General features: G+C 39.1%; 1 protein-coding gene across 4 annotated transcripts; it reads left to right on the plus strand.

Moving 5' to 3' along the window:
• Positions 1-613: 613 nt before the first annotated feature.
• ZBTB1 (zinc finger and BTB domain containing 1) lies at positions 614-26,589 on the plus strand. 4 transcript variants are annotated; one of them, XM_019793916.2, is made up of 3 exons: positions 614-750; positions 14,855-16,770; positions 26,562-26,589. In XM_019793916.2, exons 2-3 carry the CDS (start codon positions 14,873-14,875, stop codon positions 26,572-26,574), a joined length of 1,911 nt encoding a protein of 636 aa, XP_019649475.1. In that variant the 5' UTR covers positions 614-750; positions 14,855-14,872; the 3' UTR covers positions 26,575-26,589. The 4 variants fall into 4 exon arrangements, with proteins under 4 accessions (XP_019649475.1, XP_019649471.1, XP_011216100.1 ...); XM_019793912.2 differs by lacking the exon at positions 26,562-26,589 and adding an exon at positions 24,092-25,980; XM_011217798.3 differs by lacking the exon at positions 26,562-26,589 and having other exon boundaries at positions 14,855-18,064.
• The last annotated feature ends 1 nt before the right edge of the window (position 26,590 follows it).

Consider the following 26,590-nt stretch of genomic DNA (forward strand, 5'->3'; position numbering starts at 1 on the left):
CGGGGGAAGTGACTCAAGGCCAGAGGCGGACAGGCCCATGGCAGGCGGAGTGGGGGGAGCGCGGGGAATGGGCGACCGTGGGCCGACTGGCGGCGCACGGGACAGGGCGAGGGTGCCGGCGCCCCCAGAACGCCGGCGACGAACCGAGAGGGAAGGCCCAGCTGCTGAGCCCTCCGGGGCAGGGGTCTGACATCAGGACGGAGTGGGAAAACAGCATCCTGCCCTTGGGGAGTCGGGAGGAGCCCAGTCCCATCCAGCTGTGCAAACAGGAGGAGGAGGAGGAGGTCCCAAGCCTACCCTTGGGAGAGGGGCGAGAGCGGTGGTAAAGCCGCCGCCGCGCCGGCCCCCGCGGTGCGGGTTGCGCCAGCCTCCCCGGAGCCCGACGCAGAAACTTGTTGCAAACAAACAGGCGACCGCGGGTGCCCCTAGCAGCCAGCGGCAGAGTGGGTGGGCGGGCGAGAGGGAGGGGAAGGCTGGCGGACGCCGCAGCGAACTGGTGGGCAGACCCGGAGTCGCCGCGTAAGCGGGGCCGGCTCAGTGCGGTGCGGCAGGCGCGGCTGTGCGGCAGCGGAAGTCCTTTGTTGCAGCACAGTCCCTGGCAGAGCCAGAGCCTCTCCGCGCAGCCCAGCCCGAACGCCGCGCGCCGCCGCCACTGCAGCTCGCGGCCCCTTCGCCTCCGCCCGCCTTTCCCGTGGCTGATTTGCCTTAAACTCCCTAAAACCTCCGCAGCCCCGGTTCCTGCTGCGGCCGGTGAGTATCTGCCAGTTGTGGGGCTATTTGCGCAACTTTGGCCCGGGCGGGAGGACACGGGCCGCGGGCCTGCTGGAGTGCGGGGCCGGAGCGGTGCCGACCCGTGCGGGGATCCAGAGCGCTGCGGACGCGCCGCGAGGACCCGGCGACGGGTGGCTGCCCGGCCGCCTGCTAGATCCCGCCGTTCGCCGGCGCGCCTGGTCCGGGACGTGCGGCCTCCCTGGGTCGGAGGCGAAGCCCCCGCGGAGACTAGTTCCCAAATTAGTTACCTTCTTTTCCCTTTCTTTCTCTGCCTTTATTTTTTTTGGGGGGGGGAGGGGAGGTGTAGACGGGAGGCGGGAGGACCCGGTTGATTGACGTGCATAGAGCCCGCTTCTCTCAACTTACAGCTGCGGCTCCTCGGCGGGTGGGAGGGGAAGTGTCCCGGAGCCCGAGGCCGCAGACTTGGGCGCGCTCCGAGGGAGGAGGCGTAAGAGCCGTGCAAATTCTTGCCACGCTCTTTTTCACCCCCTCTTGCCGGTGCACAAGCTTTTTGTTCAGTAAAAAGTAGTGGGTCTCGGGTTTGGGAATTTTCGGTGGAAAAGATGTGTTTCCTGGGAAGAAAGTGCTTTCGATTCCAGTGGTGGGCGCTTGCTAGAAGTTCTGTTAAGTGTTCGGCAAATGTGTTGGGTGTTGGTCGGGAGTCGTTACCACTAAAATATGTAGGCTTGGGTCTGAGCTCAGCCGCCCTCCCAGTCTTAGGTAAACTAAGCCACGAACGCGTCTGTATGATTTGAAAGGTTGACATGACCTTTTCCAAATTGGGAGCGTCGGGGAGATGTCGATGAAAGTCCTTCATGTTTTCTGGGGACAGTAGGGCATTTTTATGTGTGTAATAATAATTCTAATCGAGCTTAAACGTGGTAGGTACGCGCAGATTCTCCATTGGCTTGAGTGTATTTCCATACGGTATGTCTCACTGTCTCACGGCAGGATAACTATTACAGGAACAATTTTCTCGAACCCAAGGAGTGGTTCCAGGCTTTTTGAGGCGTCTTAGAATCAGTTCCATGGTTTGAAGTTCAAGGCACTTTGGAGCAGAAATGGTGAAGGATGCAGTTCTCATGTTAACTTCAAAGCAATCACCACCTTCTCCTTTAAAACGAAGAAATTTGATTCTGTGAAGTTTTGTGAGTGCAAATGGATGTGATGGGGAGAATTGGGATACAAAAAGGTGAAGCTTGAATGATGGCTGGTCATTACAACCTCAAAACTTTACTGTTGATTCACTTGCTGGCTCTCTGATAGTCTCAATAATAACTGAATGGCTTTGGGAGCTAGATGGGGGCTTCCTCATCTTAGAGAAAATTGAAACATAGTCCACGTGAAACTATTTTCAGAGATCAATAAAGACAGTCTGCAGTAGAGCCTTTAATTAACATCTTATATTAATTTTAAGAGATTTCTCCATTACGACCAAATTTTTACAGTATAGAATAACTCAGATTGCGTGGCCTTTCCTGAAGCTTTTCTGTTCAACCCATTCCAATGGGATGGCCTACTTTGGGGGAGTAGTGGAGGAGCCCTGGTGTATCATTGTAAAAGAAAAAAGAAACCATATTTAACCAGGAGCTTAGCGGGCATGAGCCCAGTCTTTAGTCTTGGCCACTTGCTCTTGACCTTGTGTTTTGATTTCACATTAACAGTGCTAAATTTTTGTACTGTTTCCTTATTCTCTTTTGCCAGGCTCTGGAGAAGATAAGTTCATGGAGCTTTTTAAGAGTGTCTCTGTGTTCCTTGTAGCACCATTTGCTCTCCTAATGTAGGAGAAAAGTGCCTTCTTTCAGGCCTCTCCTCCTCCAGCCAAGAAAATGCTAAGCCTTGGCTATTAACCTTCTGGCTCAAAGGGGAGACAACCATTTGGAATACAAAGGCAGAAGAGTTTCCATAGGTTTTTATTTTTTAAGCGGTAGTCTGTTGTCTTCCAAAAAAATTGAGTTGTATTTGAAAAACATCTGCTTGAGAGGTCACTTTGGTCTCCATAGGACGTATTCTCCTGATATTTTTTTCTTGTGCTAGTATATGTTACCCTGAAAAATTGACATTGTTAATCTTATATGCTTTTATGTGAACTAGATTAAAAGTGATTCGTGTATATTCTATTTTTGTCTCAAAGTGGAAATACTTATAAGATCCATGCTCTCTGTAAAAATTCAACCTGTATTAAAGTGCATAAAATACAAAAATGAAAATCATTCTGATTGCCACTACCCAGAGATAATAACTGGTAGTAGTCAATTCCTTGTTTAAAACAAGAAGAGGCAACATTTGATCATAACTGTGCTGTTGTGTATGCCTCACCCTACCTAAGGATGGCCTGTGATGATTCATGGCCTTATGTTCTCTATTCCCTACTCAGGTTGGTGAGAATTGACTAGGTGGAGAAAAGGAGTGTTTTGCATTGGACTGGTTTAAAATTCTATGATCAAGTAACAGACGTGAGCGTTTAAATAGAACAGGGTTGCTATTTTAAGTTTGTCCTTATGAAGTATTTACCTCGGTGGGCTAGTTCTCACAGTTTTTCATGCTAATGATGATGTCCAGCCTCTGATGGGTTGATTTATATTGGTCAAACTCATTAAAAAAAAAAAAAAAAAACAACCACCCAAAAGCTTAATGTTTGTAGAGAGTTTCATAATTTCATAGTTGGGAGGGAAGGAGTGGCCCTACTTGTCATGAAGACCACTGCCCAGATATCCCTGTGCTGATGTGGTGTGAAGGGTTTCCCTTGATCAGTAGCTAGAGGTAGCATGTCAAACACGAAGGAAGAGAATTAGAATGAAGAAGGGGATTAATGACTGTGCAGGTTTTCAGTGTGGCATGGGAGGAGACAGCACATTTTTAAGATAGATTTCTAACTATACTTACATTGTGGCTTGTATGGTAACTACAAGCAATCTTAGTCAAAGTGCAGAATCTATTATTACTTAGCCTGGTATGTTCAAGAAGAATGAGTGTGAAGTGGTTGATGATGTTCTGAAAACAAAGCCCCAAATAGTACATAGGAGTTTAATCACAACATTATTTGAGCGTTGGGGACATGGGTTTTTTTTGTTTTGTTTTGTTTAACACTACTCTGCTTTGAGTTTAAAATCGTTTTCCAAATAATATTGGAAAATTAAGGAATTAAATCACCAACCAGATTTTTCATTTGTTATCTGTGTGAGATACACATAATCCTTTTTTCCAAGATAACTACAGAACTCCAACCCCACTTTACATCTCTTAGTATTAGGGGAGGGCTTGCTCTGATGGGCCGTGGGAGTCAGCAGATGGAAGTGGAGATGGGGAAGGGGCAGGGCATTCTGCCTGCAATATGGGGCTGTGTGAGCGAGAGTGGGTGACTGGGAGGCTCAGGATGTTCCACAGCGGCACTCCAGTTAATAGTCATTGCCAGGAAGAGTGTTGTCTGGCTTAGAAAAGCTGAAACTCAGGGTTCTAAATCAAGACTCCAGAGTTTGAGTCCTATCTTCTACTTAGAAGATGAGCACTTCAGTATCAACCACTAAACTTGTTGCCTCATTCACAAAATGAGGGTAGTGAAAATACCTATCTCAGGGTTGTTGTGAGAATCAGTTGTTTAATGTATGGGAAATTGCTTGTAAATTTTTGACCACTATGCAAAAGTTGCCATGATTGAAATAATACAAAAATTGAGTGCCTAGCAGGCTCAGTCGGTGGAGCATGTGACTCTTGATCTCAGGGTCGTGACTTTGAGCCCCATGGTGGGTGTAGAGATTACTTTTAAAAAAAAGGAAGGAAGGAATTGATAAGCAAAATAAAACACCTATTTCAACATTTATTCATTCAGAATTGATCAAATATCAACTAAATGCCAGGCAGCTGTTAAAGGCTCAGTGGATACAGTGATAACTAAGACAATGCCTTGATCTGGAGGAGCTTACAAGGGAGCCACATAATTATAATCCCTGCCAAGAGTGTGGTGATAGACACAACATTCAGTTTGGATGATACATTTTTTTGTCACCGTATAGTTGTAGGTAGGGGCTGTTTTGGAAGCACAGAAGAGGGGCATCTGCATTATCCTGGGATCAGGAAAAACAAAACAAAACACTTTCCAGAGAGTGAGTTGGACATGGAAAAGGTTCTAAGCAAAGGGAATAGCATAGCACATGTGAAAGCACGAAGGCTTTTGCTGTGGTAGGTCCTGGGGATGAAAGGAAATCATAAATCTTAAATAGATTTAAGGCTTAAAAATGGAGTTAAGCTTCTTAGAATGAACACACTTTTTTATGATACTCTTTTTATTGGTTTCATTTTGTTGACTTTTAATTAGATAAGTGAAATTTTCAGGGATTTGGTTGGAATTAAACAAGGAAAAGGTGGTTATAATTGGAAAAATTAGAGGTAATACAAATTAAAAAGATGTGTGTATCTGCTGAGGGAAGGAGCCTGGGTAGAACTTCCCATTGTCCGAGAGCTGTCCCACCAGCTGCTCCTTCAAGAGCATTTACTGAATACTTACTATATTGCACAGAAACAAGCTAACTGCCTTGCCTCAGGTTGCTCATAATCTAGTGGGGAGACCTATGGACAGACACATAGATAACTGTGGTAGCCAAACCTTACTTAGCATTTACTCCTTCACAGCCACTGCCTTGTGATAACACTAGGAAGGATTATCATCCCCATTCTCAGATGAGAATTGAGGCACAAATTGCTTATGCAGCCTGTTCAAGGTGACACACCTAATAAGTGGCAAAGCCAGAATTTGAACCCAGGCATTCTGGTTCGTCTGTGCTTTAACACCTACTTTATGTTACTGTTATGATGATTAAAATATAGCATAATAAGTGCAAAATACGGAGATGATACAGAGTAGTATGAAAACCTAAAATAGTGGGAGAGGGAGGTATTACAGAAGGTTTTCTGGAGGAGGTGATAAGCTGCTGCTTAGATATGTGGGAGGTTCAGGCAGAGGAACCAATTGGCATGAATAAAAATGGAGCTAAGAAATAAAGTAAGTAAGGTGAGCTTAGGGGGGCAGAGTGGAGAGGGCAAGCAGTTTTATGCTGCTTGAACATGGAAGTTTGAAGCAAGAAGTAGCCAAACATAAAACTCGATGGGTGGGCACTGTTGGCTTTGCTAAGGAGTTTTTACTTGAGCCTGAGAATATGTGAAGGGAACCATTGAAGGGTTTAAGCAGGCGAATGGTATGGTCTGATTTTTTGTTATTAGTTGTTTGAGGGTGAAGGATGGATTTGAGGAACCAGCTCAGGAGCCTGTTGTATAACTCAGGAGTGACGTTAGAGGCCTCAGGAGGGCAGGGAAGGTAGGCATGGAATAGTGGGGCAGATCTGAGAAATACTAGAAAATTGGTGAGACTTAATAGTTAACTATTAAGGAAGGGAGAAGTCCCAGGTGACTCCCAAGCAGCCTGGGTGATTGGTGCACGGCAGTGCCAGCCGAGGCGGAGAATACAGGGGGAGGAGCAGATTTAGGTGGGTCCCAAAGTCACAGAGGCACTTTGGAATAGATATAAGTTCCACAAAATGAACCCTAAGAATACGAAGAATACCAATGCCACGTGCAAAAAAGTGACTTCCTGGTAAAGCTGCTTTTTGTGAGAGAAGCCTACTGTTCACACGGTGCCCTCTAGTGGTCAGAATATGCCATGTTACCTCTTTAAGAAGAACGCTCAAAATGCAGAGACTGCCTGCATTAAATACTTCTCTACTTCTTTTTTCCTTTAAGATTCGTTTACTTATTTGAGAGAGTGTGCATGTATCAGCATGAGTGGGGGAAGGGGCAGAGGGAGAGAATCCTGAAGTGGAATCCTGAGCACAGAGCCTGATGCAGGGCCCAATCCTGGGACCCTGAGATCATGACCTGAGTGGAACCAAGAGTCCAGTGCTTAAATAGTTGAGCCCCCCAGGTGCTCCTCTCTTCTCCCTCTGGAGGGAGAGAGAAATATTCCAGAAGCCACTGTGTGGATAAATTTATTTCCTAGACCTAGCAGCTTACCTGTAGTAACACCTCACTTATTCAGAAGTTATTTGGCTGGCAACCTCAGCTCTCCAGTCCCCTGGCCAGAAGCAAGACGAAAGCCAATCGTTGCCTATTAGCAAGTAAAATAGATGAAAAAAAGTGCAGGAATTGAAATCTTATCTTACAGACTACTTACCGAGGTCCTCTCAGAAAATTAAATTATGTAAATTCAACTTCAGTGAGTTTTTGTCTAATTTCATAACCCGTAACAGATTGAAATGGTGGGCAGCGGGAGATCAGCACCCCTTTTAGAAGTGATAGCTGTTGGCTTGACAAGCAAGGAGGCAGAAAAACATTAACCAGCCAACAAACCACAGTCTCCCAAAGCACAGCAGTCTCAGGCCGTTTTGTGTAGGTGCAAACCACCCTAGCCTCTTTGAATAGCTCCTGTATTTCAGCAAAACACAATGCAGAGGAGAAAGCAGACAGCCAGTTGGTTCTGTACTTGGGGACCGGGATTGAGGAGCCAAGGGCCTTTGCTGTCAGCCACTAAAACTGGAAGTGACCTTGAGCATGTCCCTGAACCTCTTAGGACTCAGTTTGTTTTCTCATCTATAAAGCATCGGGTTGAACTTGATCACTTTGAAAAAATCTATGAACTATGTTCACAATGATGACATTAATACTTAAGGAAAATTGTATTATGCTTGACTAAAAAGGCAAGAAGAAATTGTTGCTTTAATTTACATGAGAACCTTGTGAGGAGTATATTATCCTTATATTATGGATGAGAAAAACAGGTTTAGAGAAGTGAAGATGTTTCCTCGTAGCTAAATAAGTGATAGAGTTGGTATCCAAGCCTATTGGTGCCTGCTTCCTGGGCTCTTCTTAGTGCTTCATTTGAACAAGCATGCGTCGAGTGCCAGCTCTGTGGGCAGTGTGTGCTCAGCACCGGGGGGCACAAAGGCCATTCAGTCTCATCCATATCCTTTGGAGGTCAGTGAGGTAGGCATTGCTCTATGGCACCCCTGTTAGTGCAAATGATAAAAGTCATGCTATAGCACTGTTAGGACTGATGTAAAGCGACATTAGGGTTTTAAAAGATTTTAAGGTGTGAGCATAGGACTGACTCACCATTTATAGCATTGTTTCTATGGGAATATGTTTTTCAAGTTCCAAATAACTAACTTAAAAATAAAGTTTTGGAACATAACCCAATTATAATTTCAGAACTTCCTGTGCTAAGTGCTGAATTTACAGTCTAATAACCAGCCAGAATGCCTGTTCTAAAAAGTGAAAAAAATTTTAACCTTGATTGTGTCTGTCATTTAAGTGCCTTGAAGTAAGACTTTAGAAGCATCTACAGAACGGGTTCTTCCGGGAAATTTCAAGGAGAAAACCTAAGGAACTTAAGTTTAGACATTGAACCGTATACTTTGGAAAATGATGTTCTAGGAAAGAATTTCGCCAGGGTGACCTTATTTTTATAGGTGACAAAAATCACTGAGGTCATGATCTCAGGCTCAAGAGTCATGCTGCTTGTGTTCTAATCCCACCGAGTCCTCTGTGGCCTTACAGAAGTTGTATAACATTGCGTACGAATACACGTTATACACACACACACACACACGTATGTATATGCACCCCCCCACACACACACACCTGCTTAGACTAGAGCCTGACCGCTGATAGATAGTAAGGCTTAACAAATGTTGGCTATTCCCATCATTGTTGTATTACGGTTGTCATTTACTCTACCTTTATAACCTCATGTACCAGTCCAGTAAAGCATATCTGCTTTCCCTCCCATTCCATTTGCATGCTTTTATTTATGCTGCTGTGTACCCCTCTCCCAGCTCTTAACCTACGCACTTACACAGATACCTGAATGCCTTTCCCCTTGCCTTCTATTTTCTCTATCCTACTCATTCATTAAGGTTTCACTTAAATTCTACATCCTTCCTAAAGCCTACTGTTCTAGTACAATTATGCTTTTTTCCCCCCTCTAACTCTTGCTGAACTTTATTCAGTATAATTTAATAATTATTCTCAAATTGTTTCTTGGTTCAGAGTTTAACTCCTCATATGTAGTTAGCTCTATGTTTGCCATCCTTCTCCACCCTTTACTTCAATGTTTTATGCCAATGTTAGGGATGTTGTAGGTGTTCAATACATTGATACTCTGATTTATTAACGTAAGAGAATCCTGTCATTTCACTTCAGGCTTTTTAAAAGGATAGTCTATAACCCTCAAATTAAATCCATATACACATATCCAATCATAGAAGACACAGAAATAGATATGAGAAACAGAATGTATATACTTGAATGACCTTTGAAATCCAGAGGTAATTGTTAGCAGTTCAGAGATTGGGGCAGTGAATTGAGAGTCTAATGCTAGGCTCTGCTGCAGATTCTTATGGAGGCTATGCCAGTTGTCCCCAGGGGAGCCTCCTTGGTCTATGGCACACATGAAGAAGACATTATTTGCTTTACAGAAGGAGTCACTCCAAAATTAATTTAAGTTACTTCTTCATTCAGTTTATATGCTCATTTATAGGCCCTTCAATTATCATTTGATTAAGGTAGAGGCAAAAGAAACTTTCAGCAAAGCTGTTTTTTTTCCAATTTAAGAGATTTATAGTGATGAAGGAAAAGTATTTCTGATATCCTACTATGTCAGTGAGAAAGTACTGAAATAGCTTACACGGTGTAATTTAGGGAACACATCTACTGAATAAGACTGGATGCACCTATACAGATAAAACAACATTATAGATAGAGTTCAGATGTGGGTAGTCGCTTGTGCAAGAGCCACCCGGCCAGTAAACCCTGTATTAAGGATTCCTGCACAGTCCTTAATGAGTGTTCTTTGCAGAAGGGCACATTACATAGTCCCAAGTGGTGGGACTATAGTCCCATAGTACCCACCTGGGTGGTCAGAAGTCTGTCCTGTAATCCTAGTACCTACTTTACCACAGTTAACTATCCCCTTGATACACTGTTTAACAGTCTTGGATCTTTGCCCTTCTATGAAATAAGAATGTTGGACCAGATTAGATCTCTCTAAACTCTAAAAATCTGTGGGTATCTAAGTTAATATGCTGAAGGTGCTTGGCAGCTGTTTTTGAATGAGATGAAACTTTCAAACTAAAAATTTAAAAATTCAGTGTAAAATGTTTTGCATCACCTAACTCCTTTCTCTTCTGGGAGCATCGCATGCATACAGTTATCCTTCTGGCCTTAGAACCCTTGGCTTTGGATCGCATTTGAAGTCCTACTCTCCTGCAGTCCTTGATTTCTAGCGGTGATAAAACTTGTTTCACCGGCGATACAGCTAGTAACACAAAAGCAATCACAGATTTCAGTTTCAAGACAAGAACAGCTAAACCCTTTTGCACTGTGGTGGGAATGCAAACTGATGCAGCCACTGTGGGAAACAGTATGGAGGTTCCTCAAAAAGTTAAAAATAGAACTACCCTATGGTCTAGCAGTTGCACTTCTGGATGTTTACTCAAAGAAAACAAAATACTAATTCAAAGGAAAATATGCACCCCTATGATTATAGCAGCATTACTTATGATAGCCAAGATACGGAAGCAGCCCAAGTGTCCATCGATTGATAAATGGATAAAGAGGTTGTGATGTATATACACAATGAAATATTATTCAGCCATAAAGAAGAATGAAGTCTTGCCATTTGCAACGACATGGATGGAGCTAGAGAGTATAATGCTAAGCGAAATAAGTCAGAGAAAGACAGATACCAGATGATTTTATTCATATGTGGAATTTAAGATATAGAACATATGAACAAAGGGGAAAAAAGAGAAACAGTGGCAAACCAAGAAACAGACTCTTAACTCTAGAGAACAAACTGATGGCTACCAGGGGGGAAGTGGGTGGGGGGATGGATTAAATGGGGGATGGGGATTAAGGAGGGCACTTGTGATGAGCACTGGGTGTTGTATGCAGGTGTTGAATCACTAAATTGCACACCTGAAACTAGTATAACACTGTATGTTCACTTTACTGGAATTAAAATAAGAACAAGAACAGCTAAAATATAAGCAATCCTTTTATTTAAAATGTTTGCAAGCTTTACTATAAGATAAAAGTTAAGGTTTTTTGGTAGAATTATTAATATCAAAAAATTGAAAGAAAACTTCTTGGAATTTGAGTGAAATTGTTTTTAATTAGTGAATAAATTTTTAAAAATTTTAATGCAAAATTATTCTCAAAAGATAAGCTCAAAGTCTCATAGGAATTTAGATCCCTCACCCCTGATTCCATGCCCTAGTTCTTTTCTTTTTTTTGTTTTTTAGGGGTTTGTTTTGTTTTGTTTTGTGTTATTAGGCCTTCTCCAAGCTTTTCTGAGTGAGGTATAACAAGAACAAAGTTGTTGGTACTACTATGTGTGGGACTGTTACTAAAAGTTACTCTACCTTTTAAAGTCCGTTTTACTGGAACATGGATGTTTGCATCATGACGCTGATGAGACTGTAGTTCTAGGTCAGCCTGGAAGCTGTCGTGTTAGCATGAATTTTGTGCAGCCTCAAGCTCTGAGGGGAAGGTAGGGATATAGAGAGAGATCCGAAGACAGTGGGGTTCATACCCATGCCTTTCTGACCCGGAGCCCTTCAGTCTCTCCCCCAGAGCATGATGCCTTCTTCCATAGAGGAGGTACTTTACTGAATACATGTTGAGGGAAGTCACTGATGTATAAAAAGCCAAGATTCTCCATGGTGTGTCCTCGAGATTGCAGAACACCCATGCGGTTGCCGATTCTCAGGACGTCATATAGTTTCTGGCTCCCCAGAGCACCCAGTGCATATTTTGTTGCATTAACAAATGTGCAGTAAAATGCCGCTGGTGCTCTTGTTTTTGTGTTTTGTTTATGTTCACACGGAATGTCTTTTACGAACTTAATTGAATTGTGGCTGTGACGGTGCCGGTCACGTCGGTGTTGTACGTTGTTGCACCAGGTTTGGTGGTGGGCGGTAAAACTGCTTTCCATTTAAATTATAAGAGTTCTTGGAACTTTTAAGCTCTTTCTGTCATTATTTGAAGCACAGGAGATTTAAAACCCGAAATTCTTTACAGATTAACTGCTGGCTTTCTTCTACTGGACTCCTGTTTGGAAGGAAATTTTAAGGTTATCTAGTCAAACTTAGCTCCTGATGCTTGAATAAGCAACTGACAGTCTTACTTCCATTAATTATCACATGTCAAGTATACGTTTTACACATTGCTTCTATGAATCCTCGTGTTTGATATGTTTTTGTTTGTTTGTTTTTTAAGATTTTGTTTATTTGAGAGCGAGAGATAGAGCAGAGCAGGAGGGAGGGGCAGAGAGAGAAGCAAGCTCCCCACTGAGCAGGGAGCCCCATGCGGGACTCGATCCCAGAACCCTGGGATCATGACCTGAGCTGAAGGCAGGCGCTTAACTGGCTGAGCCACCCAGGCGCCCCTGATATGTTTTTTGACATGTTATTATCACCACTTTGACAGGTCAGGAAACTTGGGGTCAGTGAAGGTAAATAAGGTGGCAAAGGCAGATTGGAACTTAGGTCTTTCAGATCCAAAGCCTGCATTCTTTTCCTTGTATCATATTATCTTCAGTGGCATTTCATCCCTCTTCCGTGCAGGGCATCCACTGTCCTCCAAAAGAATTTGTTTCATTTTTTAACAACTCTTATTACTAAAAATTTTTTTGAGATAACATCTATCCTTTTGCCTCTTCTCTTTATTACCCATTAAAGTTCTCTCTGAATCCCACAAAATGACTATAGACCTAGAAATCTCATCATATATAAAATGGGCTTGGGGGGGTCAGCATTTATGTGTGTGTCTGTGTGTGTTTTCATTTTCTTTTTCACCCTTTGAGTAAGGTTTTGTTGTTCTTTGGATTCGTTTTATATAATTTTTAAAGGCCATATGACAGTGAATTTTAAGTAGTGGATTTACCTTGGTAAAGGTGGATTTGCCTTTGTTCACTTACAACTCCCTATTACCAGGCATTTCAAATTATAAATAGCATATTGATGACTATCTTTGTGCATATATTGCTTTTTGTATTTAGGTACATACTGAGAATGCTTCCTCATTGGGTACAGACATCCGATTTACAGATGGTTGAAAAGGTTGAAAGATTTTACATATTTGACATGTTTGACCTGGCTTACAAAAGTGGTACAATGGTTGCAAGTTTAAGAAGGGAGTAGGTCTCATTAAAGGCCACCTTCCTTTCACTAGAGGCACATGGCTATGCAACTCTCTGTCATTAGGAAGAACAGGAAGAACAGGAAGAAGGAGGTAGGGTGGGTCTTCAGGTAGTGGGGGAAAGGGGTATGTGATCCACATGATCTGTGACGAACAGATAAAAAGCAAGTGGAAATAAGCTGTAGATACCTCTTAATTACCACTGCAGGGATTGAAGGGTTTGGGGACTGAGAGTGAACATTTTATTTCTCTGAACAGCTTGTTAAATGTTCTTTTTATGCTCAGATTGTGTAGGAACTTGTTTTTAAGTAGAAGATAAGATTCTGAAGTTTTATGTATACAAATTAAAAATTGAGGCTAAAACTGGATCTTATTTTAGTTTTATAATATAGTGGATAGGGCTTCTAATGCTTTTAATGTTTTCCTCTCCCTCTTCACCCAAAGTCAACTCACTACATTAATAATATTTATAGTGTCTACCATATGTTCAGTGAAGAAAACTAGTTACAGAAAGGTATATATAGAATGAACCATTTTAGGTGGCGCCTGGGTGGCTCTGTGGGTTAAGCATCTGCCTTTGGCTCAGGTCATGATCCCAGGGTCCTGGAATTGAGCCCGGGGTTGGGCTCCCTGCTCTTCGGGGAGCTGCCTTCTCCCTTTTCCTCTGCCTGTAGCTCCCCCTGCTTGTGCCCTCTCTCTCTCAAATAAATGAATAAAACCTTGGGGGGGGGGAAAGATACCATTTAGGTGGTTAAAAAAAAAAAAACCCTACAAGAGCAAAAACTATGTGTCTGGGCACATAGTAGGTACTCAATATCTGTTGACTCTGTATGGATATATATAAACAGATCTGAAGATAAACAATCCAGAGTGTTTGGAGAGGTTACCTCTGGGAAGAGGTATGCGACCTAAGGTGTGTTTTTATTCTGTTTACTTATATATTTGAATTTTTTGCACATGTTACTTTGTATACTTTTTTTTTAACAATTCAAATGGAAGAAAAATTTACCATTTGAGGATAGACACCTCTTTCCGTAATGGATCCACTGTTTTGTTGTACCCTAAAGCGCATGCCCAGCAATGTAAGACATACTCTGACTCTGCAGAATGATTGCTTCTCCAATAATCAAGGGAAAAGCACTGAGCAAACCTATTTGCTTGTTGCCATTTCCATATACTCCAATAAGCATTTTAAATAGAATTTTTTCTATGGAAATTTTCAGACATACAAAAACAGAATTATACCTGTCTCCCAGCCTCAATAGTTATCAACACATGGCCAATCTCGTATCATCTATAGTCCCCACACCCACCTCACTGGATTATTTTCTAGTATGTTTTAGATTATATCATTTCATCTATAAATATGTCAGTATGTATATCTAAAAGATGGGAACTCTTTTAACACAACCAAAATACGCTCATCACACTTAAAAATGCGCAGTAGTTCCTTAATATCAATTCTGTGAGAAGTTTTTAATGCTCTGCAATTTAGTTATGTACTTTCAGTTTAAGTTGCTATTTTATTTTCTTTCACCGTTTGTATCCTTCAGGTACTTTTAAACTTTTTCCTTTCACATTTAGGATATACTTTCCCCCATAGAGTTGTGATGAAACCAAAATGATGGTTTTTGCTTTGGATACCTTAGCTTCTGTTTCTTAAAGTCCAAATGAGAAGCTTGAATAAGTGGCTGGGTTATCTTCATCTTCACATCTGAAAAATGATTCAGGTATATATTATTTGAGTTTTGCTACATTAGAATGGAGAGCTCTTTTATACCTTTATTGTAATAGCAAAATCACGCAAGTCCCAATATGTGATCAAAGCGATTCTTTTTTTCAAGTGCTTTTCTAAAGCTCCCTTGTCTGACTTTAATGTCTTTGTTTCACATAGGTCTCTAATTAATAGAAGATGGCAAAGCCCAGCCACAGCAGCTACGTCCTTCAGCAGCTAAACAACCAAAGGGAGTGGGGTTTTCTCTGTGACTGTTGCATTGCCATTGATGACATTTACTTTCAAGCGCACAAAGCCGTGCTGGCTGCCTGTAGCTCCTATTTTAGAATGTTTTTCATGAACCATCAGCACAGTACTGCACAACTGAATCTCAGCAACATGAAAATTAGTGCCGAGTGTTTTGACCTCATTTTGCAGTTTATGTACTTAGGAAAAATTATGACTGCTCCCTCCAGTTTTGAGCAGTTTAAAGTGGCCATGAACTACCTGCAGCTGTACAACGTTCCCGACTGCTTAGAAGACATACAGGATGCAGACTGTTCTAGTTCAAAATGTTCATCTTCTGCTTCTAGCAAACAGAACAGCAAAATGATATTTGGGGTAAGAATGTATGAAGACACAGTGGCTAGAAATGGCAGCGAAGCCAATAGGTGGTGTGCAGAGCCAAGTTCAACAGTAAATACGCCACACAATCGAGAGCCCGATGAAGAGTCTTTACAATTAGGCAATTTTCCCGAACCACTATTTGATGTATGTAAGAAAAGCTCTGTGTCCAAACTGTCTACTCCAAAAGAACGCGTGTCACGGCGCTTTGGACGGAGCTTCACCTGTGATAGTTGTGGATTTGGCTTCAGCTGTGAAAAGTTGTTAGATGAGCACGTGCTAACCTGTACCAACAGGCATTCATACCAAAACACGAGATCCTATCACAGAATAGTAGATATTAGAGATGGAAAAGATGGTAATATCAAAGCCGAATTTGGCGAAAAGGAATCTTCCAAAGCATTTTCTACACAGACAGACAAATACCGAGGAGACTCCAGCCAGGCTGCAGACGATTCGACGTCGACCACCGGCAGCAGGAAGAGTAGCACAGTGGAGTCAGAACTGGCCGGCGAAGAAAAAAGCAGAGCTGCTGAGAGGAAGCGAATCATTATCAAGATGGAACCGGAAGATATTCCTACAGACGAACTGAAAGACTTCAACATCATTAAAGTTACCGATAAAGACTGTAATGAGTCCACTGACAACGACGAATTAGAAGATGAACCCGAAGAGCCATTTTACAGATACTATGTTGAAGAGGACCTCGGTATCAAGAAGAGTGGCAGGAAGACTCTAAAACCCCGGATGTCGATGAATGCGGATGAAAGAGGTGCTCTAGAAAATCTGAGGCCCCCTAACGACAGCAGCCCGGTGCAGGAGGATGCCGAAAACGCATCCTGCGAGCTGTGCGGTCTCACGATAACTGAGGAGGACCTGTCGTCCCATTACTTAGCCAAACACATTGAAAATATCTGCGCGTGTGGGAAGTGTGGCCAGATCCTCGTGAAGGGGAGGCAGCTTCAGGAGCATGCTCAGAGATGCGGGGAGCCCCAAGACCTGACGATGAACGGGTTAGGGAGTACGGAGGAGAAGATGGACCTGGAGGAGAACCCTGACGAGCAGTCGGAAATAAGAGATATGTTTGTGGAAATGTTGGATGATTTTAGGGATAATCATTTCCAGATAAACAGTATCCAAAAAAAGCAGTTATTTAAACATTCTGCCTGTCCTTTTCGATGTCCTAATTGTGGCCAGCGTTTTGAGACTGAAAATCTGGTGGTGGAACATATGTCCAGCTGCCTGGACCAGGATGTGTTTAAGAGTGCCATCATGGAAGAAAACGAAAGAGATCACAGACGAAAGCATTTTTGTAATCTGTGCGGAAAAGGGTTTTACCAGCGGTGTCACTTAAGAGAACACTATACTGTCCATACTAAGGAAAAACAGTTTGTCTGTCAGACATGTGGGAAGCAGTTTTTAAGAGAACGTCAGTTGCGCCTGCACAATGATATGCACAAAGGCATGGCCAGGTATGTCTGTTCCATTTGTGATCAAGGAAACTTCAGAAAACATGACCATGTACGGCATATGATTTCTCATTTATCTGCTGGTGAGACTATATGCCAGGTCTGCTTTCAGATATTCCCAAATAATGAACAGTTGGAACAGCACATGGATGTTCATCTGTATACATGTGGAATATGTGGAGCAAAATTTAATTTGAGGAAAGATATGAGATCACATTATAATGCCAAGCATTTGAAAAGAACATAAGTCATTTTCTACTGTACTAATGTTTAGTTGCTAGCAGACAAAACACCAAAGCAAAGGATGTGAGCTATTTAGAAATTGAGTTTATAAGATGAATTGTTGGGGGAAAATTTCAAGGCCCTTTTACCTTTAATATTTTTGTTTAGGATCTTAAGTATCTACATTTTAGGTGTTATTAAATGTTTATCATTTTTGTTATTTCTTAATAGAATTCTTTGATTTTAGTTTGTTTTAGCTATGATTAAAATTACTTTTCAATGTAGACTACAAGTGGTTGTTACCCCTTCAATGACTATTAAACTTTAGTGTTTTTTATCATAAGGTGATGACTTTACTATTTCTATGTGGGTTTTTTTTTTTTTTTTAAGGTTGTCCTGTGAAATTTTAAGTCCAACATCATTGGCCATTCGTGTTTATTTAAAAAAGCTTTTTTTAAGTAATTAGTTCTTTGAAACTATCTCATCTACTTTTAGCTTTTTTTTTTTTTTGTAAGTTGAACAGTGATTTAGCCACTGTTTATTTCCCCCTTCTTATCATTGAAATTCATATTCTTAAATTGACATGCTTATTAGGCAGGTTAGGTGTATTGACTCTAAACTTGAAGGTTGACATGGGCTCAGACTTGGCCTAAAAACATTGATGGACCTAAGGAAATTCCTATAAATGAATATTTCCTATAATTGATAAAATATTATCATTTAATAATCACATTTAAAACTTATATTAAGTGTAAAACCCAATGACTTTACCCCACTTGAGAAATTAGTGGGGACAAGTCATTTTGTTTTGTGATATTAAATTTAACTATGATAGTTAATTAAAAAGACATATCTTGTATTCACTTAAAATAATTTAAGATATTCTGATTTCTAAAGTGTGTTAGTTTATCAATTATTTTTGTTTATAAATAGACTTTAATAGCTCTCTAGGAATATGACATCTAAAGGAAAATGATTTTTCACCTTTAAAATTACATACTTTTGGAATTTTGAGATTTGAGAAAGCTGCCATGTATATTGATAAATCAAATAAAATAAAGAAATTAATTACAAATCTGGTTGTTCTATAAAAGTAGAGTGTGGGAAAAAATGTGTTGTGTTTTATACTAAGATTTGGAGGAAATGTGTTGTGGCAAATTGCAGGTTATCACCATGCTCTTACTATTTTTTTTTTTTTCTGTAAAGGACTACAAAATTTGAGGACTATAAAATAATCACAGAGTATATAAGTGGAAATAGTTCATCACTTTTTAGTTTAAGTAGTATTGTTAGTTGTTGCCGACACAGGGTCTACGTGAATTACATGTAAATTAAAACACTGGCAAAACTGACCCCACCAATAAACACATCTATTGAATAGAATGCATTTTAATGTGAATTACTTGCATTGTAATACCCTTCTCATAATGAAAAGGATTTTAAATAACATCTGTATTTAAAGTATAATTTTGTATTATAAACAGTAACTTCACAACATTGCTCTTTTTGTTTACATCAGATTTTTAAGATATGCAAGTCATATTTTTCTATACAATTTGCATAAGAGAATAAATTGCCAAGAGAATTGAGAGACATATTGACTAACACAAATCTAATTGAAATAGAAGTATTAGAGCACAGTGTGAGCTCAGAGATTTGTAGGGATACACTGCGGTGTTGAGTAAGAATAGTACAGGAGGCGTGTGATAGGAGAACAAAATAATGGGAAATAGAGATGGGGGAAATACACTAAAAGATAAATGAGAAGTAAGGAGTTTTTTTTTTAAAGCCACATAGCAGAAAAAACGGGAAAAGTGATTCATCTTAGCCTTGGACACAGTGGTTTATCAAGGAATTCAATCTGAAATGCAACTTTAAATGAAATATGGTGTATACATTACCATAGGAACCTGCTAAAAGTTCTGTAACAAATCCAGAGACCATCAGAGGCTTATGTAAAGAGAGACAATAAACTCAGTCCAAATTTCCAAACTATTTGTACAGTATCTTAGGTAGATACAATTTTTAGGGGGATCACTTTTTTCCATGACCCTCATGAAAATCTATTGCAGTGGCTTCCTACCATTAAAGAACAGGGTTCTTTCTAAATACGACCATGCTGTAAAAAGGATTATCTGTTCCATTAGGGAAAGGGGTGGGCGTGATTTAGTGTTTTGACATGTACTAACAGCCAACAATTAGTAAGCAAATATATAAACATTGAACATGATCTAACTTTACATAACTGAGATGTTTATGGTTTCACAAAGCCCCACCTCACCGTGTTGTCTCCTCCCAGTTTCATATTACACAGGACACCTTGTGTTTTGGAACTAGCTACAAGGCAGCACAGGCTTCTGTAAGTGTAATGTACAAATTTGTCTTATGAAGGCAGAGAGTACACTGAAAGGCTGCTTGCCTCTTAAGGGGAATGAAAAATGTCAGACACCTCTCTCCAACCCAGTTTCCTCTGACTTGGTTCTGCTGGGATTACAGAGCTGGTACTCCTTGCTATTGCTTCTTGCCCTCCATGCTGTGAAGGCAATGAATCAACGTTGTGGAAGCCGCCCTCTCCTCCTGCCTTTATAATGTATGTAATTAGGCTCCAAATCCAAAGTAATGAAAGGAAAATCTAGGTAGATATATGTGGAATCTTGTGTCTTACAGAATCTTGCTTAAAGGGCCTGTTCTCCGGCAAGAAATCCTGGAGAAAGGGAGTCAGAGCCTAACAATCTTGTCACCAGTTACAATGCAACTCAGAGGTTTATAATTCTTTAGTAACAGGACCAAAAATCTCAGATTAATAAAGTACAACAAAGTGGCAGTGGAGTAGGACTCAGAAATTTGTCTTAATTTATCCCATATTTTTAAAGTAAAAATATTCAGAGAAATGACTCATGCATAAAATGATATGCGGCTAATGTTTAATGTATAAAGTTTGATTATGGACAAAACTTGGAAGAAAGTACATAAGTATTCCAGGTGCTAGTTATAAAACGAAAAGAATTAAAATAAGGACAGACTTTGCTAGGGCAGTCAGAGCATCAGTTAAAAGGAAAAACAATAGACTGACATGAAAAATCTTTTAAGTACTGTAGTTGAGAACAAAAATAGGAACAAAATGTAAAAGTTGAATAAAAAATAAACATTTGGAATTGTCTAGGTAACAATAGAGATTAAAGTAATTTGATAGGTTAAAATAATATTGATACATTAAAATAATTATAGCTATAAAATACCTAATGAAATAATTGCTGGGAACATGCGAAGGATCTGCCTGAATACTTGAGATGATACGCCAACTTTTATATTCTAAAAAAGCAGGAAGAGAGACTGGTGGTGGTTGGCAACTTTCTCCCTGCTTAAACAACACTTGTTCCTCTTCACCCCTAGTTAAGGAACTTACATATTTAATATATCTCTGGAAAATCCCCCCAAAGAACCAGTTTAACAGTTAACAAAACTTGTCATCGTTAACAAAAAGGTAAATTAGTATCAATCAAGAGAAAAAACCTGAATGTGTATGTGTACACATTGTTGAAAATAAAGAAATTTGGTGTATTTCTTAATTTTAAATGGGTTTTAAGATTTTTTTAAATTTTTAAATTTTTATTTTTTTTTGCCATTAATCTACTTGATCAGTTTCCTCATCTTTCCTCACCAGCACCACCTCCTTTGTAACAAATGCTTCTTAGTGATAAATGCTAGTGTTCTGCAGGCACCCTAACCTTAACAATGCCTAGGATTCCAGGGTGCTAAAAAGCACTGTGGGGACGTATCCTTGGGAAAGGCCCCCCATCTCCTTGATACTTGAGGTGTAGTGAACAGGGTGACAGGATGCATGCCAGTCAACTGAAGCAAGTAGGGTTCTTTTGGGCGTTAAGAGCTGGAAGCTGCAGCCCAGATTTGGAAGCCCGTGATCCATGCGTCCTAGAGCTCTCACTGAGTAATCCCGGCATCCCGTTTAGTTAGGCTCTTTAGGCTCTGCTAAGTGCTTTACAATACACAATGTTAATTAAACCTCACAGCTGTATGAGGTAAGTATTATTCTAATTTTCCAGATGGGGCACTGAGGTTCAGAGACGAGTGTTTTTCCTAAGACCACACAGAAATTAAACACTAGAGCTGGAATTTGAACCTAGACCTATTTGATTTCTGTGTGCCTGTACTTAAGCCACATACCTCACCTACCAAGAGGTACAAACAAACGGCTTTTCAGCCTAGGAACATGTGATCAGGCTCCTATGAAACTCTGCTCCATGTTCATCATCTGTGATCTGCTGTGCCTGGTAAGGTAGTGGGTACTAATGAACATGTTGGAGAATGTGAAAATTTATCTGTTGGAAACAAAACTTTCTATGTGAATGGGTCATTCAGAATGATGTTTTAGAAATAAATACTAAATATTGACAGGGTTTCATTTTCCTTTATTTAAATTTCAACCTTTAGTGGTATTATCAGCCATTTTAGAGGGCCCATTGTTAAGTGCTCAATTAAAAATTAATTTGAATTCAACTTCTGTATTTCTACCTCTGTGACTTTTTTCCCTTGTTTTCCCTATTCCTGACCTTTCTGTTTTAATCTCCAACCAATCACCATTTTACTGGTTATGAGATTGATGAGTGCAATAATTCAAATCATTTGAAAATATTTCCAAGAAAATTCAGGACCCCAGAATAACCAGTTTCCTCTTTTTGTCTTAACAGATGATATGCATAAGAAAATTTTCATTTCTTTGGCTAAAAAAACAAAACAAAAACCCTAACTGCCATATAATGATTGATTTGATTAAAGTTTATAGAGTAATCTAAGTTTATCTAAAAACAAAAGTTGATCATTCTACCTATTTATAATTCAATTTACCAAAAATATTTAGTGTTAACTTAAGACAGGCTTACTCAGAAATGAAAGATAATTTCAAGAAACGACGGCTGTTTACTCACCCAAACCTAGCAGCAAACTTTAAAAAGATGAACATTTAATGCTTTAAGTGAAACAGTCCCCCTCCCGATCTAATCTGATTTGAACTTTATGCATTTATTGCCTGATTTCTAAAACCTATACAATAGGTTTTTCTACTGCTACATTAAGCCTACTACTTTAATGGTCTTTCTACCATCTGTGAAATGTTTTTTAAGTGAAAAGAGAAAAATAAGGTAATGAAGACTCCATAGGTGATGTCTATATAATCACTTAGATGGCCCACTTTCATTGCCTTTTATCAAACTCAAGGACATAGGTAACATGGGTAGAGTCTCCTACTAAAACCAGATGAAATTTAGCTACTTATTCATTTATCTGCTGGCAAAAGGCAAAGATGCGAGGATTTAAAATGCAAGGATTTTTGTGCCTGTGAGTATGGGTAAATATGAATATTAACTAAATGACAATAGCAGCTTATGAACGCATGCTAATTTTGAACTAATTTAATACCACTTACATATTTATATTCATATGCTTAGTTGACTTTAGCATTAAGGAACTTAAATCCTGTTGTTTCCTTTTACTTAGGAGAACCAAATCATTGAGGTCCATTGGTAGTGACAAGAATTGTTTGTCCTTCCTATCAAAATCTACCACAGATCACTAGGGGGCAGGAAGCTATTATAATTTCTCATTATCTTACTCATTTGCTGACAAAAAAGATGGTGTAAAGATTGCAATCCAATACTTGGTTCTGAATTGAATGAATCAATATACTAATAACCATTTCAATAAGAAGGCACAGGAAACTCTAGGGCCAGGGGGATGACAAAATATGTAAACAACATTTCATTTCAGAATTAGGAATATTAACAATTTCATGTGAGAAAATTTGCATAACCCTCTGTACTTACCTGTTTGAGAAAGGAATACAGTCAGGTAGACAGCCTATGAAGTGCCCAAAGAAGCTTTATTTTGAAAGTCATTATGTTGTTTTTATTGTACTTAAACCAATTGCTTATACCAGTCAGAATCAGCAGAGCTCATTTTTAGATGACAGAAATATAATTCTGTCCAGATTATGAAAGTCATCTTTTCTTTCAAATGCTTATGCATTCCCTGACGTGGTACAAAATATTTTAAGAGACAATCACTTTTTGTTTTTTGTTTTTTGTTTTTTTTTAAAGATTTTTATTTATTTACTTGACAGAGACAGCCAGCGAGAGAGGGAACACAAGCAGGGGGAGTGGGAGAGGAAGAAGCAGGCTCATAGCAGAAGAGCCCGATGTGGGGCTCGATCCCATAACGCCGGGATCACGCCCTGAGCCGAAGGCAGACGCTTAACTGCTGTGCCACCCAGGCGCCCCGACAATCACTTTTTGAAAAAATTAGGGGAAAGCATCGTTGCAAAAAATATAATTCTACCCAGAATCCCTGGGGCAGTTTAGAAGAGTTAGGAAATTAGGAACTGGAAGGAAAACTCCTGTGTGTGTGTGTGTGTACTTTATCTTCATTTGCAGAGTGTACAACATTTAATATTTGAAGAAAACAATGTTAGTTTGATGGGTGAAGGCACTAAGTAAAAAGAACATAACTTTTAAATTTGTTGAATCTATCTTTCAACCAGAGATTTACCATTAACAAGTTGAAGTACATTGCAGGGCACCTGGCTGATTCAGTTGGTAGAGCATGTGGTGCTTGATCTCAGGCTCATGAGTTCGAGCTCCAGCTTGGGTGTAGAGATTATTTAAACAAATAAACTTAAAAAAAAAAGTTAAAGTACATTGTAAAATGATTTGAAGGAAGACACTTCTTAACTGCTTCCTTCCTCCCTACTTTCCTCTACCTGGCTGACCTCCTGTCTTCTCATGTTGCATGTGTCCTACCCATTCTAGCTTGAATCATGCACGAAAAAAGAAAGTGCCCCTAAAGCTGAAGAATTATATTAGTAATAAGAACACCTTATATTTGAAGGGTACAATGAGTTACATTAAGGAAGAAATTAAATAAATTTAAGTCCCAGGAACTATGCTTTCCTTCCCATTCTTTGTTGTAGTAACATTGTGCTGTCCTGGTACCAAAAGCCATGAAATTCTGACCTAAGAATTATGTTGTATCTTGTAGAGCAGTCAACTTGTAATGTTATTTTTCTTGAGTTTTGTCTTTTTCTGTGTGGCAGTGGTGAAATAGGGCCTTCTAAACCTCTGGAGAAGTGAGATCTGAATTTGGAGAGGACATGGGGAAGAATCAATCTTCAACAGATAATCTTTAAGTCCAGACCCAGGAATATCAGATCTGAAGTGACACCATCTTTTCTGTCTTCCTGACAAACTTCATCAATCCCAAAAGTTCCAGTTTCAAGGATCCAAGAAAACTCAGTAAAGATCACTTTGGAATCACTTTGCTGTGACAAAATTGATTCATGGTGACTCTCCTAGTATTTGTGGAAAATCTGCTAAAGAAAAGTAACTAGAATATTCATATGACGTCAGTGGTTAAAGCTACACTAAAATGAAATTTTATATACTAATTATCTTCCATGGTCCCTTCTAAAATAAAAGGGCTTGCTAGGCTACTATAAATATATTATAAAGAGATAGTAACATATCTGTGTAAACACATATAATCCTAAACTTAAAATAATCTGAATCACAATTTATATATTATGAAATGTAGTTAGACAATTTAAAAAATTATACCCAAAAATCTATAGTTTAGAGTATAAATAAAAAGATGTGGGTACAGAGAAAAAAAAGTGAAACCAATATTTTAACAAGGAAAAATAATCTAGTTATTACTCATTGTAATGTAACATTTGCCCTTCCTCTTTTTCAGTGTATATACCAGTCACAAACTTGATTATTAATATTAATGAAGTTCCCTTTTAAGCCTCTTAACTTGAAGGAAAAACAGAAGTGGTTATTACTTCAATAGTGGTGGATTTTCATAAATCACAGACAACAAAAAGAATGTATCTTAAGACACATTTTCTTCTGAATTTAGCAATATAATCTAATAACATAGAATGAGTTTCTGTTAAATATTTATTCTTGGTATTAATGTATAATACCATTATTTCTCAGCTTTCAAATTTCAAGATAAAATTCAACTAAGTATTGAGTGAAACAATGATTGCTGTGTTTTAAAAAAACCTTCACTAGGAAATGAAATGTTTGATGAGATTTTAACCTAGCTTCAAATACTTTGTTTTATATATATATGCTCATAAACACATTTCTTAACCATATGAATCTTACAGCCATATTATTTCCTTATTGTGAATATACTTGTAGTTTTACTTTTTGGTTAACTGTCTATCCAATTCATTATTATTATTATTATTATTATTATTATTTTGTTTCTTATGCAATATCATGATGTTATATATTTTCAGAAATGCTTATTTTGTTTTTATGCCTATTCAAATGTTTTAATAAAGAGTTACACAAAGAAATCTAACTTAGAGTATACATAATAGTATATGCAGAAGTAAAGTCATTTAAAATCTCTAGCTATAAAGTGGGATGATAACTTGAATATTCATTCTACTAATCAGACTAACAAAAAATTAAAGTTAGTTAGAATGTGATAGTGGGTATTGGGGACTGAAGCGAAGAGAAATCCACTAAAGACTTCAAATTCATATGAATTCAACTGTTTTAGGAGAAATAAGTTTAGAAAAGTGTTAGATTCTAAAAAACAAAAATCTATAGCTAATCTCTTGGGAACCATATAAAACTGCAGACTTCTAACAAGTAGGAAACAGACAAGATAAAAGATTACTGATAATTAAAGATGCCAAATCAATATAGTAGAGATTCAACAAATAATTTTTGACTGACTAGAAGTAGATTCAGAAAAGGAATATGACTTGAATTTTGACTGTACTAAACTACAAATGTAATGAACTACAATAATTATAAGTGATATAAATGCATTCTATAATGTGATTATTTTCTGTATATCAGCATAAAATGGAGTTACTGAGTTACATGGGAAATTTGTTACATTTTTTCAATCTGTGGCTTTTACCTAATAAAATTTCTTCCTCTATGTTCAGAAGTTAAACTGCCTGTATATTACTTTTCTTTATACTGTATTTTTTTCAAACTGGTTCTTTTAGAAAATTATTTGTCTGAAAAGTTATTATCAACTCCTTCCATTCTCTAATACAAAAATAATAAAGTATCTGATACAGCGAATTTTGGTGTTCCTGAGCAGCTTAAGAAGTACGCAAAACAGGGGTCCCTGGGTGGCTCAGCTAGTTAAACATTCTCCACTCTCGATCTCAGGTTATGGTTTTGACTTCAGGGTTTTGAGTTCAAGCCCCATGTTGGGCTCCACACTGCGGTATGGAGCCTACTTAAAAATACGGTAAAAAATTTTTTTAAATGTACAAAACAAATTAACTAAAATTCCTATTGCCAAATCCTGGTTTCTCCTATATAGAATGATTGGAAAAGTACTAGCTCATGGCAAATACAGATGGCAACAAATTAATTAGGTTTCCTCATAACATAAAAAGAAAGAAATATTTATAAAAAATCTACTACATAGTATTTATTTCTTCAGAGGGTTAATTTTCAAAATAACAATTTATTCAGAGAAATAACTTCCTTCTCAATATAATTCATTTTGTTTATTTTCAGGTTAAGAGTTTAATAAGTTGCCCCCCTCC

Source organism: Ailuropoda melanoleuca, chromosome 14 (assembly GCF_002007445.2).
Source record: "Ailuropoda melanoleuca isolate Jingjing chromosome 14, ASM200744v2, whole genome shotgun sequence".
Taxonomy (NCBI): domain Eukaryota; kingdom Metazoa; phylum Chordata; class Mammalia; order Carnivora; family Ursidae; genus Ailuropoda; species Ailuropoda melanoleuca.